This window comes from Neodothiora populina, assembly GCF_041146345.1.
Source record: "Neodothiora populina strain CPC 39397 chromosome Unknown canker_contig_15, whole genome shotgun sequence".
In the NCBI taxonomy this organism is placed as follows: domain Eukaryota; kingdom Fungi; phylum Ascomycota; class Dothideomycetes; order Dothideales; family Dothioraceae; genus Neodothiora; species Neodothiora populina.
Genome location: NW_027191413.1, coordinates 2,384,366 through 2,402,144, shown reverse-complemented (window position 1 = coordinate 2,402,144; position 17,779 = coordinate 2,384,366). Strand labels below are relative to the sequence as shown.

Below are 17,779 nucleotides of genomic sequence, written 5' to 3'. Positions count from 1 at the left end.
TGTGACCGCCTCCTAACACACTCTCACCGTCGAACTGGCGCGTGTTCATGCCACGCCGTTGTTGCCATCCCTACGGCAAGGCTGTCACTTGAAGGAGCTTTCGCTCCTGGGTATGGACCAAAATGAAGAGTCTATCAGAATGTATCGCCATTATGATGAAAGAAGCCCAAGCGCGCTGCAGACTTCATACGGGACCTCGAACATGGCGGCGCGATTTAGACACCCTACCGCCGTCCAATCGAGTTCGGTGACAGAACCTTCGCAAGCGTTTGCGATACCAACTCAGGGGTTCATGGAGTCCAGCGGGTATCCACAAAGCTCTTTGCAGCGTAGTGGATCGCACTTCAATCAGTATACCAGCGCCGAGTCTCTGGGTTATGCTGCCCCGTACCAAGCGCAGCAACCCACGAGTCAGTACAATCATGCATACTTTTATGGCGAACAAGCAACACCATCCTCGGACCAGCCATCTCAGGACCACATGCAGCGCTATCAGGCTGCAGTTGACCGGCATGCAAGTATTGCGTCGACGTCTTCGCAGTACTCTATTCCAACACCACAGTCGCAATACTTTGCCAACGGCCAACCGACTCAATTCCCTGCTACAAATTCGACGATGGGAAGCAGCAGCAACCCTACTTCCTTCGAATCATTCTCGTACACGCAAAGCTCAAGTTTCGGGGGTAATGAACAAGCAACGGGACAAATGCTGCCGCCTAGCAGCTTTGGTGGCAGAGCACAAGGTCCGATACAGCCGAGTTCGCGGAGCATTCCAGACATAGATAAAGCCTACGAAACCTACCAGATCAAGGCAAAGGCAATATTCACCCTGGTCAAGGATCGCCGACTCAAAGATACTCGAGACTGCTTGCTGCACATCTCGCACTATCTGCTGGGCAACGCTGCAGCCTTAGGTACGCGCCAACACACTGTATACTAGAATGTGCAACGAGCTGAAGTCAACTGACTCACAGAATCAGGCCTTGACAAGGATGACAAAAGCCTCTATGATGAAAGGCTCAAGCTATGGGAGACATTTAACAACACATGGCTTACGACGTTACAAGCGCAGCTGGATCTCACTCGCGATATCATTGCAAGTGGAAGTCAGCAGATGCAACACCCTCAATCGTTGCTAGATCCTGAGGACATGGAGGAGCTCGGTCAAGAACTCGTCAAACTCTGCGATGGAATTTCCGCCTTCGGCCTTGTAGACTATCAAATGGGCGTGGCCGAGGAAGAGATCTTGGAGCGTAGGTCATCTTGAACTGCTCAATCTATCTGAACACTGCTGACAAAGAAAGCAGTCCTGATAAAGTGTCTAGATCTTATTTCTCCCTCGTCTGAAGTCACGAGCTAGGACACACAAAAAGCGGCCATTCCTCGCATTTCAGAAGTTTGACTCTTTCTAGTAACAGTGTTCATCTACGAGGAAATGATCTACTGATGATGATGAGGAAATGATCTACTGATGATGATGATGGAAACCCTTGCGGCAAGTCTGTGAGTGCCTACAAGTGTACTGACTTCAACGCACCGACACCGTCTTTCTACTATAGAAAGTGCTTTAGATTAGGGAGAATGATTCGGTTTATCACGCTATCACTTATCACTTATCACGAGCGCCAGGATTTGTATGTTTAATGGACAGCTTAAATCGCGTCAATCTTGGGTGGGATTCGCTCGTATGATTACGGGCAAAGGAGTATAAAAAGCGTGGGTTACTGTTTGTTCCTCTTGAATGAACATTCGCAGAGAGGGGAGAACATGGCGATGTAGCGAAGTGAGTGACGGAGTGAGTAGCTGACGAGTCACTCGGCTTTGTCGGCACGATACTACAATATTGTACACTAGCTAATCTATCCACAGTCTAGAGATGTGATTGCTATCTACAATCACGGTAGTTCTCTTCCAACATATAATACAATGGCATTGCAGCCACCAATACAATCTCCATGAGCCGGCATTGTCTGTATCAACTGCCAAGCGAGCCACAACATGGGTATTAAGCGGCCACAGAATGTACAACATGTACCGGCGCAGCCCCCGCAAAACAAAGCGCATGCGCTTGGACCTGCCTGACCGATCGCGGAGTCTCGGACTTGTGCAGTATAATTACACATTGAGAAAGTGGGCGCGATCCTATATCGTGCGGGTCATAGATGTCTGACTCCTGATTATCTTCTTCCCGCCAATAGATTCTTCGATGCGTCGTTATTAAGACTAGAGTGTGTGAAAGTCGTGTGTCTTCCTCAGCCGCACTATCTTGTAAATCCGATCCTTGGACTGGATCCGCGGAGTCGGTGGCTTGCTCACGGATATCGGAACCTAGGCCCGGAGTTTTGCACAGTTGGATTTCTTCGCACCAAGTCAGGTTGTTTTTGCTGCTATACGGCTATATGGCTGATCCGATATATACCAAGTGATTGGATGGGACGCTTCTTGAGCTGGAGGAATGGCACTGACTCAATGATAGCCTTGAGATGGAAAAGTGATAAAATAATAACATACAATATAGCTGAAAGAAATGATAGCCGTGGTATATCCCTCTGCTTCCGTCAAGACGCCATGCCCATTACACCGTTCGCACCATGCATTAATGTCACAAGGGTCATAGTAGTGTGCCGGCAAAGCTCATCTGCTCTGCTCTATTTCTCGTCTGCGTTGTTCGCGGACCGCAGGATCAATGGAGGGCCCGGTCCGTCGTATGCCATCCCAAGATCGATGAGCAGTGCTGCCGCCCCAGCTTCGATTTGAGCTATGCACCGGTGACCTCGGGGCTGAATGTCCATAATGATCGTGGCGTAGGATCGGGGATCCATTAGGCTGTCCTGGCTGCTCGGGCTCGTCGGTGGGCGTGAAATCGATCCGATTGAACGTACTGGTCGACGGATCCGGACTGATCTGGGATTCAGGGAGTTTGGCCAGCAGCATCAGCATTTGTTGCCGCGTGCGGTCCTCCTCCATAGACTCGTCGAGAGAGTTGGCGAGCTCATGATTGATGTATGACTGTGATGCGGGATACATATTCGCCAAGTGGTTCTGGAAGTATATGGGTGCATGATAGCTTTGCCCCTGAATGTGGTTACCTGAGCTGCGCGTGAGAAGCACGTTCGACTCATGGCTCTTGCGGATCATGCCTGCTTTCCGGCGCGCAATGTAGAACAGGACGGCGTACACAAGGGCAAATACTGCAGATCCGATGGTGGTAAGGAGGGCGGCTATATTCCAGACATAACGCTTGCCGATGAAGAAGCAATAAAGGGTGTTGAGGAGGCCAAGAGTGCATGCTGTTGAGATGGGAAGGAACACAAAGTCGGCAAGGAATAACCAGTTGTTACATGTGAGCCACAAAAGCCCGGTCAGAGAGAAGCCAACGACCAGGAAAGCCACGCCGAAGACACCCAATGCAATCCCGCTCACACGGAGCTGAGGGTCAAAGTCAAAAGTAGGAGGAAGGATGAAGAAGCTGCACCATCGGTCAGAACAACGTTATACTCGGAAGCTTGTGGTCATCACACTTACCCGCCTAATGTCAGACAGAATGCGATGATTGCCACGCATCTCCACACCCACTATAGGCAGTGTCAGCGCAGGCAGCACTCGGCCTTTGTCTCGACAGGCACTCACCTTGATATTGTCGCGACTAGCAGCAGGATTATTAAGCGATCTGTAGCTTTGCGCTCGCGGTCGCATTGGAGATGTCGGCGCAGAAGCGCACCATGTGTCCAGAATATGGATGGCAGTGGGATGCCAGACGCTGCAGCGTTGACTCTATGGTGGGTAAATTTATGATGCCTATCAAAGGCTGAGCAAGGCTGAAAGCACTGTGTACGAGGCTATGTCGACGCTATTGCTTTGAAAGTGCTTCAAGACTTCGTGGGAGGTTCAGAAAATAGCAACAGGCTCGATGGCAAGTACAATTGCGCCGTAGAGGCGAACTCGTAAAGGTGAGATTTGGAATAACAACAAAATGACAAGCAATTTAGATTGACGTGCAAGGCGATACAGATCATTGATTACTTGTCCCCGCTGTGTCACCAAGCACGAGGCCGGTCACTAAGTTGATTACCTGAGTAGTTGGCTTCCTGTTGTCAGGCTTACTATCACGCAAATTGATGCGACCTTGTGATGACAAAAGTATTCAGGACTCCCACTTCTCTCATGCTTGCTCAATTGCTGTTTTGAGGGCTTTCGACCTTACATCGGCCCTGCGATGATTGCAATGAAACAGCAAGATAAGGCGGTGTCGTAGGCCGCCCTGGGAACATCATGCCAGTCCGGCCAGCGGGACAGTGCAGGCGCTTATGATGCATACGTGCATGCATGCTGAGCTGCACCGCTACAACAACAATATGTAGAAAGCCTCACAATCAAAGAACCTGGTGTGAATCCACAGATGAGATATGGCTGCAGCTTTTCCTGTTTATCAAGGCGCAGCTCATTCCGGATCAGGTGATGATTTATTGAAAGATACTGATTGATTAGATATTGTCGATATACTGAAGATATTCGAACTCGCGATATGCTCACGACACGTTCTTGCATATGCCTGGGGTCTGGTCGCGTATGCAGCGCCAAGACATTGGGGCAACGCACGTGACCCCACAAGGCGAATTCAGAATTCAGGTTACTTCAAAGCGCACTCCCAGGCGAACTCAGTGATTAACCACCCACGACAATCGACAAAATGGTACGTCGACGCTATCACCCTATATATTATTCGGGACTCGAGAGTTGACATCGGATTTCAGGCACCCGCAGCAACCGGCGGAAAGAAGCAAAAGAAGAAGTGGTCCAAGGGCAAGGGTATGCAGAACACGCCTTTCCATCGGCACAGCTCCTCCATGATACCATCATCATCGACAAGTCGCACATCCAGGATAGCACGGTACTGACATTTCTCGCTCTAACAGTCAAGGACAAGGCCCAGCACGCCGTCGTTCTCGACAAGCAGACCAACGACAAGCTCCAGAAGGATGTCCAGTCCTACCGCCTCGTGACCGTCGCCACCCTCGTCGATCGTCTCAAGATCAACGGTTCGCTCGCCCGTCGCGCTCTCGCCGACCTCGAGGAGAAGGGCCAGATCCGCAAGGTCGTCGCTCACTCCAAGTGCACCATCTACAGTGCGTAACATGTCAAACCCCCGGCTATTCTCTGTCCCTACAGCTACTAATTTCTGTTTCTACAGCCCGTGCCGTTGGTGGTTCTGACGAATAAACGACTCGATGCTGGATATCCCGCTCTCTGAGCCAAAAGCGAAAAAGGGAGCAGAATAGTTTTGGAGGATCCATGGGTCTTGGTGTCATGGCTAGGTTCTTAGGTGAACCGGTTTTTGGGCGTTCGTGCTTTACTTTCACGTAGCTCGCATGCAGGAATAATCAAACTGTACATGGATTGGGCACATCCATAGGAATGAAATCCACGAGCATTCGCACTCCCAATTTATCGGCCCGCCAACTTGAGGAAGAGTGATTTGTAGCTTGCACTGTTGCAGACTGCTTTGACATGCGTGCCGAAGGCTTCCCTTCCCACTATACATTTTGGGCCGAGACACAGGACCGCCCAAGGCCATTTCGAACATCCACAATCGCCTTACGCCCTATAGACTTTTCGCGAAATGCGCATCGAATGTTCATCGCTCGAACCTGGAGGCTACGAGAGAGGCAGTGAATCATTCTTAACAGCTGGTAATCCACATGAAGCAGTGCAATCGTGCAGGATATGCTTGTTATGTTCTATAACCACAGAGTCAAAGCTAGAGACAAGCTCACTCCTTCCTCTTGGGCCGTCCCTCCTGCGCCCTCTGACACAACTGTCTCTTAGGCAGACGATCAAGCCAATCAGGGTCCCTCTTGACCATGCCGACCTTGAAGTAATTCTTGCCTCCATCTCCTTTAAACATCTTACTCCAGCCCTCGATAGTATCATGCACTCTCTTGCGCGCAGCCCTAAGGTCTCTCTCACGTCTGATCTTCAGCTCCGCCTTCGTAGGCCCCGAGCTCCCTCCCTTGCGCACCAATTCGCCATCAGGCCCAATCTCTTCAGCGTCGTCGTCAACAGGCACAAACGCCATCTCGGCGCCGCGCAGGTCCGGCGTCAAGTCCTCGGCGAAACACCCCGTCACGAACGCCCGCGCCGCGTCTCGTCCGGCGAAGAAGTGGTAGCTGCCTCCGGGGCCGTACATGCGTGCGCCGGCCGTCACGTCGTAGATTGTGCCGTTCAGCGCGATGTAGATTGGTTTTGAAGGGTCGGCGCCGTCGTATTGCGCTAGTTCAGCGTCTGTGAGTTGGAGGGGGCCGGCCTGTGGTCGTAGAGTATTAGTGATTTGTTGCTGTGATGTGTGGTTTTGCTTGATATGTGTATGCGAAGATACTCTGGTTGCCTCATCCATGGGGATACAAGGTCGCTTCCTCGACTCTGCTCTTCATCATATCCATATACCCTTGTAGTCCTATGCAGACATACACCCTCGCGAGAAGAAAGAAATGAACACTCACCATCCAAGCCCTCAACTCCCCCGGTTTGGAATACCAAGGCCTCCATCCCCACGTCACACTACTGTTGGTGACGAAATAGCTGATGGCACAATTGAGCAGCAATAACCCGCCCAGTATACGCAGGACATCCGTCACTCCGAGGCTGTTTGTGTTGTTCTTGCTGTTGCTTTGCGGTATATTGTTGTTGTTGGAGCTCTTGTCGTTTTCATTTGCGGGGACTGCTGCGGCTGGTAATGCTACCTTTCGGTGGCGCACGTCTGCCATTGTGTTTTGCGCCGTGCGTGGATATTTATGAGTGTATATGTATAATGTGTGTATGCTTCAAGAAAGCAGGAAGCAAAGTCCGTAAGATCGATCCAATTAAGAGAGGACAGGACGTATAGGTTGCCAGAGCAAGACAAAGATCCCAAAGGAGTAATATAGAGTGGTGAAACAAGTTTAAGAAAATAAGCAGCTGTCCCGACCGTGTAGAGTGTTTCGTCCTTGGTTCCTGAACAGATGATGCACATACAATTACCGTAATACCACCCTGAACACCTGGACACAAGTGGCGAAAAGACCGACACGACCCCACCCGTTGTCGGCGACCGTCTTTACAGTACAGAAGATAGTGTTTGAGTAAGTGTGAGCGTGTGCACAGTCCCGGTCTCTCTTTTTCGTGTTTCAAAAAGGGCAAGTCATGGGACAAAAGTGGTCCTACTATTTAATTTTCTCAGCCCTTCCTGTCCTGTTGTTTTGGGTCCGCAGGTCTTTCTCTTTTCTGTCCGTGGTAGGGGGGAGGAGAGCAAAACCAAGAAACCGACTACCAAAAGATTATAAAGAGACTATACACGCATGATGAAAAGTCACTCCACTTTTGGGACTCGGTTGCTTTGCTAAGTATGGACTCCAAGTGACCGAGGGCAGTGTCACGCGCTACAGCTTTCTCTCTGTTTTGATTTATTCGCCTTTTTTGTCTTTCCAATAGACGCAGAGATGTTCGTCAAACAGACATGCTACAATTGCTACACTGCACGATCGATGACATATATCCTGCTTGTGAATGGTAGCACGACGACGACGGCGGCGGCGGAGGTAAAGTCAGCTTCGTAAAACACCTCAGCCGAGTTGCCTCGGACCTCGAGTGATTGTAATGATGAAACTCAAGGAAACGCCAAGACTTGTTTGCTCTTTTCGGGAAAAATGTGGGCACTGATCAGCAATTGATTGGGGAGGTTGGTGGATCTATAACTGAAGAGGGCGGGCAAGGTTTCAAGAAGGTTGAGAGTAGAACGATAACATTTGGAAATAGAGGGGGCGGAGAAGACAACATCGGTTGGAATGAGGAGATGATCTGTCTTGATGACAACAAGAAAAGGCATTTTCCTAATTCGACTTTCCTCTTCTGTTCTTCCCGGGAAATTTGATATATGTATATACTTTTGATAGTTCAAGCACGCAGGAGATCTCTTTTCAGCCTCTCCTTATCCTTCCCTCGAATATCGTGCCTCTGTTTTGGTTCTAGTGGTTCTACCACTGGAAAACTTTGGCCAGAGCTTCCTGAAAGACCCCGACGTTGTAATCTATGAGCACCTTCCTCTCCATGGGGTTATCGTCTCCCATAATGCATACTAGTGCAAGATATCTGTGGCCCTCGTCAGTATCCTCGTTCACGATCCATACTTATGTTCTGAGGAAACATACCTGTTCATCTCGCGAAGGTACAGGTAATTGTGGCCCTTCTTCTCCATGGTCACCATGCTCTCACACGCATGGTTGCCAAACTCCAATCTATCTGACTGGTCGTCTTTCGGGCGCGGCCAGCCATAAAGCTCGCTGATATCAACCACAACGTCGATCAAGTCGGAGCAGATCTCATAACTGTTAGTGTCTTGTGGACTGGTGTCCGACGCAATGTATATCTTGGTGATGATGTCGAAAAGGTATGCCTTCTGTATGCGACACGTGCTACAAAGACTGTTGAGCAGGCTCTCCAGAGTCGGTAGCTGAGGAAGCAGCTTCTGTATGACTTTGCTGATGGATTCGAACACCGAATGGTCGTAGATGCTCGTCTGGTAGAAACTGACTGGAGCATTATCATATCCCATGTCGCTTAACTCATCCAGTATTCGCTGTCTAATGTCGCGAAATGTGTCGTTTTTGTACTCCTCGGACAGGCCATCAACCTTGTGAACAAAGACTTCGACGTTGATCGCAGGCCATGTTTGCGCAAGATACGTAATGGTATCAATGAGCTGGTTTAAGGCGTCCAGATATTGATCTTGGGCATCGATCACCCATATGATGGCACCTATCTCAGCAAATATATTCGCCTGATTGAAGTCCGGGGTGAAGTAATTCACATGTCCGGGCAATTCGGCAATCTGGAAGTCCATAAAAGAGCTTTTGCTACTGTCAGATGCAACGTCGCGCATAACACAATTCGAATTCGGTACTTACTGCGAGGAGGACTCTTCGGGCCTTGTAGTCGTCTCCAGGTACAAGGTTTCTGATGGGGGCATTTTCTGGAACACCACCCCTGATATAGATGATTTGCCACTCCTGGAAATTCAAGTAAGCAAAATTGCAAGTGATCTGGATCATGAATGTGCGGCGGACCTCCTCTGTCCCATGAGCATCAACTTTGGGCGGTTGCGACCTTTGCCTCCATTGGGTACACGTCCGGTGTGATACCGCTCAGCGGCAGCTTCACTGGACAGCTCAGGGAAATCGGCGTCGGATTGCTCCTGTATATAACTCATTAATCTCTCGTGGCTGAAGACTTCGTCGCGTGGTCCCTTCAGGACACGCATGCTTGGTCGCGTCATGATGGCAGAGCTTCTTGTTCCGATTGGCTCGAATGTCTGTTTCGCTGGCCGCAAAGTTCATGAAGTGGTCAAGGTCGTTGGACTGGAGGTAGAGAAGTCGACTGTCAGCTGAGTGGGAAGTGAACAGGCCAGTGAATTTCACGGGGCTGTTGCAATGATAGGTCTATCAAAGTTCACTGCTCGGCGTATAATGCCACAGTCCGGGGACGAGATCATTGGCCATGGTTTGCCTGCACGCGCCGTATACGACCATAAGCCATATGGACTTTTGATCATGAGGGAAAGAAAAAAAAGCCAAAGTGGATATAAACAAAGTAGAAAGTAGAGAGATTGTGAGACTTACAGCAAACGACAAGTGAGTCCAAGCCAGGGTGAACTCTTATTCAATGCACGCCAATGCGAGCACGAAAGGTATCCGCAGCGCAGCGAAACAACGTGACAAATAACATGATCCGCCCAGAAAAAAAAGCAGTCTCACGAAATCAAGGAAATGTCATGAGAAAAGAGGGGAAAGCAGATTGGCTCACCTCCATGTTGCATATATAAGGGACGTGTCAAATATGAATTTCTTGTGATCGCGGTGGCTTGCAAGGGGAAGCTCTGCTCCTGAAGGACCCGGGCGCGCGCGCAAACGACGACGCAATGACGGGATTCAGTGCGATGAAACCTTCCTTCTCTGGCTGTCTGGACAGAGTCAACAAGCTCCAAGGACAGATCAATCGAGTAAGGCGAAAATTTGTGGTGGCCCCAGTAACCTGGTTTGACAGTGCAAGGCCTAAATGCCCGACTAGCCGGCTGGACGTTGTACGTGGCTTGTGCGATGCAGGTCCCTTCTGTCGTCCTGTTCCAAGACTTAGACTCGCTCTCCCCGACGGGGAACGAGGTGCCGGGCTTGGTTGGCGTGGGTTGGTGCGATTTCAGAGAGTCTAAATCAAGATGACAGGGGCATTAAATGACGATGATAAGGTATCCTTCTGTTCTGGCACTGCGAATACGCACGCTAGAAACGATTTCGATGCTGTGCAGACGCTCGCTAGAAGGTGAAGAACTTTGAGATCGACTGCGATATCAATGGGATTGCTTCTGATAAGGAAGCAAATACCAATGTGAGATAATGGTTTTACGGCCTAAAGCGGGCCGGGCCACAAGCCACCGGTACCTGTTATATCAACGAGCATCATAAGGCGCGTCTTGCTTTACTGTAAACCTAAGGTACCTGTAGTAACCGAGTCATTAACAGAGGAGCTCGTACTTCTTAAGACCTTATTGATAGCTCTTTAAAGGCTTGTTCCTCACTCTTCTTCTTTTCAACGACTCGTTCATCACTTGCCAGCGACCCACATGTTGAATCCTAAGAACTCGCTTACTGCTTTCCTAACACTTCGCTTACTGCCCGAGTGCTACTAAACCAGCCATTTATTATATGAAGCTTAAATCATAAAGTGAACGTGATGTTCGGAGTAAGCTCTATCCTATACTTGTACTATCTAACAGACCTGAAATGTAGTTCTCTCTTGCAACTCCTGACCTTGGCGTACCTTAAGCATTACCAAAATTCCTCATCGGCGATACCACCAAAAGTATCGCATATACATATATACGACTTGACCATTAGACCCTGGTCACGAAAGCACACCTGTCTGATAAATACCTAGTTGCGTAGTCGATGAGGCTATGATGAGTGATCGATGAGTCACTAGTGAATAGCTAATGAATCTTTACTGAATGGTCAATGATTGCCTAATGAATGGTCGCTAACTTGACCGAGCCCTTCGTCATGCTTAAAGCAGCATTGTGTCATAGCACGAACTCGCCAATGCAGTTGACAAGTAATGTAGCAACAGGACTACTGTCGTCAGTGCAGCAGATATAGCTAGCAAGAGCTGTCTTTCAAGGTTTAGATAGAGAACAGACGTTGGCATATGAAGAGCATGACTGCAATGGAACTGCTCAATCATTGCCTGCTTACTACATGGTTCTGTACATTGACACGTGACGAAACCAGTAATGTTTGGACAAAAGCTCGATACAATAAACGTTGTATTGCATAAAAAGGTGGGTATCGGTGGTTTACGAAACAGCAGAAAAGATTGCAATGATAGACTTGTTCATCTTTGACCACACTGTTGCGCATAATCCCTGCCCCTCTTCTCAGGCACAGAGATGGCTTGGAATGTTTCCGGTGGAAGAAAGTCGTAAAGTTTGTATGGAGGAGGCGTTGTCCTGCAACGAGATCTATCTCATCTGCGGAGGCCTTGCTTCCTGTTTTCGCGTACAGTCAGCACAATGCGAATAGTCAGTGGTGCAGGTAAAGAGAGCATCACCGAAGAAAGAAAAGGACAAATAGACAAACCTTGTTCCACTTGATGCGGCTGCAGAGCCACTCGACAGCCTCCTTGACTCCAGTACCAGTCAGGGCACTGAGCGGCAGAACTCTGCTGTCTCTGACGCTGCCGCCCTTTTCTCCCTCGATGACCTTGCGCACGAGACCCTCCTTGATGCGCACGACCTCGACGCAGTCCTCTCTGTCCTGCTTGTTCGCCAGCACCAGGACAGGCACGCCCTCGGTGTCTTCGTTCAAGAGCACATCCTCCAAGACCAGCTTGCACTCCTCGAGTCTGCCCTCCTCGTCGACCTCGTGGCCCATGTTTTGCTTGTCCAGGCGCTCCGTGTCCGAGTCGCCAATGTCGGTGCTGTCTATGACGAAGACGATGGCGTGGCAGCTCTTGTAGTACGACTGCCACAGGCCGCGCAGCGAGTGCTGGCCGCCGACGTCCCAGATCTTGAGGTACATGTCGGGGAGATCGATGGTGCTGACATTCTGGCCGACGGTGGGGACGGTCTTGAGGTTCGGGTGTAAGTGTGGGCTGTGGAGGGCTTTGATCTGTTCCAGTAGCGTTGTTTTCCCCGCGTTGTCTAGTCCGAGCAAGAGGATCGAGTACTCTGTGGGTCTTTCACTTAGTGAATTGAGGTCATTCGATCCTGGAGCATATATGTACATATATGATTGAGATATTAGCTACCTTCTTTACTGGTGGCATGCAAGTACACGGATTTGATCAGATGGTACATGGCGCGGTCGCATCACATTCAGCGAGGATATTGCAGGTTCATCTGATATCGCGTCACTCGGCAGCAGTAATTTCCCGACAGACAGGAATGCAAGATAGGGAGAGCTGGCGGAACTGTCAAGGTATTGTTGTATACCGCATCAAAGTGCCAAGGCCGCCGTTGACTGCAGGGGCACCCTGGCTGCTTCGCTCGTCGTAGCTGAGATAGCCCTTCAGACATCAATCTGAGGATAACGGGCAAGGAGAGAGATCAGAATTGTCGTGTTCCAATGCAGCTTCAAGTCAGTGTCGAATGTACTCCGACAGCCTTTGTATATGTACAACGATCGAAGGTTTAATCCAGGGCGAATGCAATCATGGTCATTGCTGGATACCTAGCAACAATTTCCCCGTCATCTCCGGATCCTCGTGAATCTTCTTGGGCTCGGTCCCTCGGAACGGGAGAGATAAGGATTGCTTATCGCTAGCCGATTACAGGAACTCTCTCGCTCTTTTCTAAACACGACATTGATATTGTTGTGATTGCAACGTCCTCCCTCCAGTGCCTATAGACTACACCATACACTACACCAATGTGACAGACCAGGAAACGTGGATTTCGTATCTGTCATGTCGGCGCAGATCGCCAAAGCGAAGAAACCAGCAACAACAAAAGCCATATCCACGAGAGCGTCAGGAACTCGGCGCACGTTATGAGCGACGAGACGACGTGCAAGTCCCGGCAGAGCATCAAGCGCTGTCTGAATTTGGCCTAGACGAGAAAAAAGAACGCCTTAGATATGCATTTGGTATGCAAGACTCGCGCGATTCAAACAACGGAAGCGGCTCAAACAAGTCTTACTACCCTCCGTGCGCGGGGAACTTCTACTGAGATACTCATTCCTCGTCCGTGTCCGTGTCGGTGTCCGTCTCGCTCTCCGTCTCCTCGTCTTCATCTGTGCCGCTCTCGCTGTCGCTCTCCTCGTCCGCCGCCGCCACTCGTTTCCTTCTCTCGGTCTTGGGCTTGGCATCTGCCGCCGTCGGTGCGCCTCGTAATGCTGCCATTTGGCCTGCGATCGTGTCTGTAATGGAAACATTAGCCAATGGGAAAAGGAAGCAGGAAATAGAAAGACATGTGCATACCTTCTTCGGGCTCGCTGATGTCGTCATCCTCGGCCACCTCCTCGGCCTTGCTGGGGTCGTCTAGTGTGAGCAAGACATCCACCTTCTCGTCGAATCCAACATAACTGTCACATAACAACTGCATCTGGAACTTGTATTGTCCGGGTTGAGGTGGAGCCTGGAACTGCATCTTGAGCGTCTGCACATTGTACGTCGGCTTGCCCGCCTCGTCGAGGATGGGCTTGTCAAATGTAGTAAAAGTAAATGGCGGTACAGCGATCTTGTTCTGTCGGGTGTCGCCGAGGAACAAATGCCATCGGGGAGAGTGGTCGCGGGGAAAGTAAGGGGCGTGGGCGAGAGGAGGCTGATGCTGCTTGACCTCGCTTTGAGAGATGCGGCGACCGTTGCTGTCGAACTCTTCCACGTCGATATCCTCGAGATCTGACGGCTTGACGGCGGGGACATCCTGGGCGCCGGGAGGTATGAATCGAGCCTTGACCACGAATTGGACAAGGGAGCTAGGGATAATGTACTTTTCGCCATGCACCTTGAAGAAGGTACGTTCGACAACCAGACGCGGCAGCTGTCTCGCCACCGTTACAGCGCTTTCGTACTGTTGCGGGGAAATGCCTGCAGACTTGACCATGTCGCGTCTAGATTGCTCGGGAAGATCCATGAAGCCCTGAACGGTGAGATGGCGATGGTACTCGGTCTTTGCCGCCTCTTCGATCTTCTTGATAGCGTCGAGGGAGAAGTGAGGTAGTTGCAGTAGAGGCGGCGAATCGGGAGGCATGGCCTGGATCAGGCTCTGCGATGTCGTGTAGGCGTGGAGGACGGGCATGGTGAAGCCAAAAGCGAGAGCCATAGGGATAAAGGCGTCGTTCAGTCGATGGGCGGTCGGGGCCAATTCGTATTTCTCTTCATTCAGAGTGGCATCGTCGAGTTCCACGCGACCCAGATAAGCCCACAATAGGGCGAGAGTCTTCCTGCGCACACCATCGTCCAGCTCCTGTAACTTCTTGCGGTCCTTCTCCGCGAGCACAGAGGAAAGCAGCGAAGCCTCGTTCTCGGCAAGGACGCGCTTCTCCAGTTGACCTGAGCCAGTGTCGGCCTTGTGCCCCTTGAGGATGTCTGCATACTCAGCTCCACTGCTGAGGGCATAGATGATTCCGTTCTTGTCGAGACGCTCGCTGTATTCCTTGAAGAGATTGCCGGCGCTCGTGACGAGGATCTTCTCTTTGGTCATCTTTTGCGAGCCATACCACCATCTGCCGACAAAGTAGGGCAAGAGTACACCCAGCAGCGCTCCATAGATAAGCAAGATGTATTTGCCGTTGCCTTCGGTGACGAGGAATTGTGGTAGAGCGATGCCAAAGCTGGTAGACTGCTTGCCATCGGGGTTGCCGTACATGATGAAGTTATTGCGGATGTCCTCGTCGGTCAGAGCCTTGTAGGCCTTGATGACCTCGACCCATCGTCCGTTGATGTCTTCTGCCGTCTCGTTCTTGGATGCGTCGGGCTGAGCCTTGTCGGGATGCATCGTAATCGAGAGTCTTCGGTACCTGGACTGAATCTGCTTCTCTGTTGCCGACTGGAACTTGTTGTCAGCGCTTTCCCACCCCACCCCCTATGAGTCGAATTGACCACATACCATGGGAATGCCCAGGATCTCATAGGGATCCCAGATCTTCGTCTCACTCCTCGCGGTGACGCTCATGAGGTAGATCATCAGGGCCATAAAGGTCCAGCCCGCGGCGGCCACAATCATGCGCTTGAGCTTGCGTTCACGTCTCTTCTGCCTCCGTCTCTGTCCTTCAATAAGATCTGCATGTTCGGGCTCGTACGAGGACTGTATCCGCGGCGCAGTGTTTTCCAAATCTAATGGCTGTGAGTATGGGCGCGACTCGGGGAGAGATTGCAAGTTGCGCACCTTTGCTGGGTCTAAGGAGAGAATATGTTACGGGGAGCGTCACTAGACCGGCTACAGTGACGAAGAAGAAGGGGAAGAATTGACCCTGATGAAAGTCAGTGATGTGCTTTTTGGTCACCAGGAGGAGACTGCTGTGCATTGCTGTCCTGCTTACCTGGTCATCGTAATTGTACTCTGTCGACATGTTGTCGGCGTTTGGTCTATACTGATTCACCAATCAAGGTACTGCGCTCTGCGGCGCCTGTGACAAGGACGAGACTCGGCAATCCAGAAGATGCGAGCTTGTGGCGAGGGGAATAGAAACACCAATTGCTTTGGAGACAGGACAAAGAACAAGGAAAGGGCGTCGAGAGGAATGAACGTGTTGCGCAAGGCAGGTGCTTGTTCAAGTCAAATAAGTGGTGCTTTGTTACGTTGCAACAACTACCGTACTGCTAGCAACTTCACACTTCCATTCTTTAACGTGGCTTCTACTCCGTACGCTTCACATGGCTTTTTTAATCACTTTAATCGACCCCGGACAGCTGTCGCGACCTTCTGAAACCCTCCTCAGCCCTTGGACCAGATTGACTCTTGCCGCGGCATCTTCCGTCATCATTCTGCATCTTGCAAGAGAACGATAGGTACCTTACACATCAATGTCCTGTTCGATGACAGCGCTCGTAGAGAACATTAAAGCCAGTGTTCATTGGAATGGAAAGATTATACATTGAACCGAGAAAAACACATTGATATATTCGTCACAGGGTTTTTGACCATGACAAGACTCCCCTCTTCTGGTGGTGACTTGGTGTCGTCTACTCAGACTGTCTTGGCTTCTTGACTGACTTCCTCAAGCCTATCAGCGCTGCAATCATTTTGTCAAAGTCGTCCGTCCTGTGATCGAGCGCATGTCGAAGCTTGTCCGCAGCCTCTCGCACTTCGTTGTCCCTCTCCTTCTCCCTGAACTCCGTCAGTAGATCCTTTGCCTGCGTGACACGATTCCAAAAGTCATGCAGCATGATCTCGTACGCGGTCTCATTCAGTCTCTTCTTCCAGGGATTTACTTCCGCAGTCACGTTCTTGAGGTACTGATCCATTGCATTCCATTTGTCGCCATTGACATCAGTAAAATGAACCAGCATGCTTCCCTGACTCGCCTCAAAATAGCCATGTGCGTGGAATGCGTTGAACCAGCCTCTGGGTTCGTAGATTGTTCTGCCACGAAAGTTGGGGTAGTCCAACACCTTTTCAATTGCCGGAGCGTCCTTTGACAATGCGGTCTGTATCGTGCCGTCTCTCAACGGCACTGCCAGAACATCAATCAAGAACTTGAAAGTCCACTCGCATACTCGGAAGAACAAAACTCCAGTATTGAGGCCATCCGGATCGTGTGTCGCAATCATGTGTACGTCAGTCATGTTCTTCGGTGGCAAGAATGTCTCCAGAGGTATCAGCGGGTTCAAGATGATCGTGTCAGGATCACACCACCTGGTTTCGCATCAAAGTCAGTCACCATATTCCGCTATACAATGATATCATATTTTGATCCTTCCCGCTCTTTGTGTTGCCGAACCAACCAAGGAAAGAAAAATAGATACTCACACGAGCCATTCATTACGCTCGAGTTCGGGCCTAGCAAGCTCCTCGACAAGCATGGCCAACAGCCACGAAGGCTTGGCCCAATAGCTGCTCGTGATCCTCTCTCTCAGCACCTGCATCTCGTACCCGTGTATCTCATTATGGCGCTCGTGTGTCTTCAACGCCCTTTCGTATAGATGATTACGCTCGCCAATCAAGGCCGAAACCTTCTTGATCCGAGCGAATCCCTTTTCCGTGCCATTGTAAAGTTCCTCGTGCGGCACCTTCTCGAATGCATCTATTTGTGAATGTGGCGCTGTCGGAATGGATATGGATAGGCACAACAGGCCGAAAAGAATGAGGATGGCGCCGACTGCGAGGCCGAAGCTTCGTAGTATGCCTGAGGTGGCGAGCATGATGCGGTCGGCGGGCGATCGCGCGCGGTGGTCCGGTCGGCCCGAGTTATCCTCTACCAGAGTTAGGTCAATCCAGGGTCCGCGACTGGATATGGCTTGTGTTGTCAAGATTTCTGCTGCTGGCGTACTCGGGTTTGTTGTAAAGAGTGTCGCATGAGTAACAATATGGAGAGCGAGAAGAGAAGAGGGGGTGGTCTCAGCTAATGGTAAAGTGATTCACATGCGACGGGTGGGAGTTGAATAAAACGTTTACCAGCTTCCTTTCTTCAGTGTACAGTACTGTATAGGTACTCTCCCCTCTCCCTCCCCACCGCAGCTTTTCTCCTATCCTAAAGTCTCCCTATCGCCGGTCTTGGCAACCGTTCCATCAACTGCTCAACTGTCGGACCTGAAG

General features: G+C 50.5%; 8 protein-coding genes across 9 annotated transcripts; 2 read left to right on the top strand and 6 right to left on the bottom strand.

The window, feature by feature from the left end:
• Positions 1-112: 112 nt before the first annotated feature.
• AAFC00_003157 (uncharacterized protein) lies at positions 113-1,360 on the top strand (the record flags this gene model as incomplete). The annotated part of the gene is made up of 3 exons (XM_069342592.1): positions 113-914; positions 981-1,253; positions 1,308-1,360. 3 exons carry the CDS (start codon positions 113-115, stop codon positions 1,358-1,360), a joined length of 1,128 nt encoding a protein of 375 aa, XP_069199096.1.
• Positions 1,361-2,634: 1,274 nt separating this feature from the next.
• AAFC00_003156 (uncharacterized protein) lies at positions 2,635-3,696 on the bottom strand (the record flags this gene model as incomplete). The annotated part of the gene is made up of 3 exons (XM_069342591.1): positions 2,635-3,469; positions 3,526-3,575; positions 3,631-3,696. The coding sequence occupies 3 exons, from the start codon at positions 3,694-3,696 to the stop codon at positions 2,635-2,637; spliced, it is 951 nt and encodes a 316-aa protein (XP_069199095.1).
• Positions 3,697-4,690: 994 nt separating this feature from the next.
• AAFC00_003155 (40S ribosomal protein eS25) lies at positions 4,691-5,220 on the top strand (the record flags this gene model as incomplete). Its single annotated transcript, XM_069342590.1, has 4 exons — positions 4,691-4,693; positions 4,755-4,809; positions 4,917-5,126; positions 5,192-5,220. 4 exons carry the CDS (start codon positions 4,691-4,693, stop codon positions 5,218-5,220), a joined length of 297 nt encoding a protein of 98 aa, XP_069199094.1.
• Positions 5,221-5,770: 550 nt separating this feature from the next.
• On the bottom strand, positions 5,771-6,764 carry AAFC00_003154 (uncharacterized protein; the record flags this gene model as incomplete). Its single annotated transcript, XM_069342589.1, has 2 exons — positions 5,771-6,304; positions 6,501-6,764. 2 exons carry the CDS (start codon positions 6,762-6,764, stop codon positions 5,771-5,773), a joined length of 798 nt encoding a protein of 265 aa, XP_069199093.1.
• Positions 6,765-8,009: 1,245 nt separating this feature from the next.
• On the bottom strand, positions 8,010-9,840 carry AAFC00_003153 (uncharacterized protein; the record flags this gene model as incomplete). Of its 2 annotated transcripts, XM_069342588.1 has the most annotated exons (5): positions 8,010-8,124; positions 8,184-8,882; positions 8,940-9,041; positions 9,099-9,226; positions 9,835-9,840. In XM_069342588.1, 5 exons carry the CDS (start codon positions 9,838-9,840, stop codon positions 8,010-8,012), a joined length of 1,050 nt encoding a protein of 349 aa, XP_069199091.1. The 2 variants fall into 2 exon arrangements, with proteins under 2 accessions (XP_069199091.1, XP_069199092.1); XM_069342587.1 differs by lacking the exon at positions 9,835-9,840 and having other exon boundaries at positions 9,099-9,307.
• A 1,702-nt stretch (positions 9,841-11,542) lies between these two features.
• On the bottom strand, positions 11,543-12,379 carry AAFC00_003152 (uncharacterized protein; the record flags this gene model as incomplete). The annotated part of the gene is made up of 3 exons (XM_069342586.1): positions 11,543-11,569; positions 11,661-12,250; positions 12,331-12,379. 3 exons carry the CDS (start codon positions 12,377-12,379, stop codon positions 11,543-11,545), a joined length of 666 nt encoding a protein of 221 aa, XP_069199090.1.
• Positions 12,380-13,254: 875 nt separating this feature from the next.
• On the bottom strand, positions 13,255-15,593 carry AAFC00_003151 (uncharacterized protein; the record flags this gene model as incomplete). Its single annotated transcript, XM_069342585.1, has 5 exons — positions 13,255-13,439; positions 13,501-15,070; positions 15,131-15,357; positions 15,410-15,494; positions 15,564-15,593. 5 exons carry the CDS (start codon positions 15,591-15,593, stop codon positions 13,255-13,257), a joined length of 2,097 nt encoding a protein of 698 aa, XP_069199089.1.
• Positions 15,594-16,206: 613 nt separating this feature from the next.
• Positions 16,207-17,385, bottom strand: AAFC00_003150 (uncharacterized protein; the record flags this gene model as incomplete). The annotated part of the gene is made up of 2 exons (XM_069342584.1): positions 16,207-16,879; positions 16,994-17,385. The coding sequence occupies 2 exons, from the start codon at positions 17,383-17,385 to the stop codon at positions 16,207-16,209; spliced, it is 1,065 nt and encodes a 354-aa protein (XP_069199088.1).
• Positions 17,386-17,779: the final 394 nt, after the last annotated feature.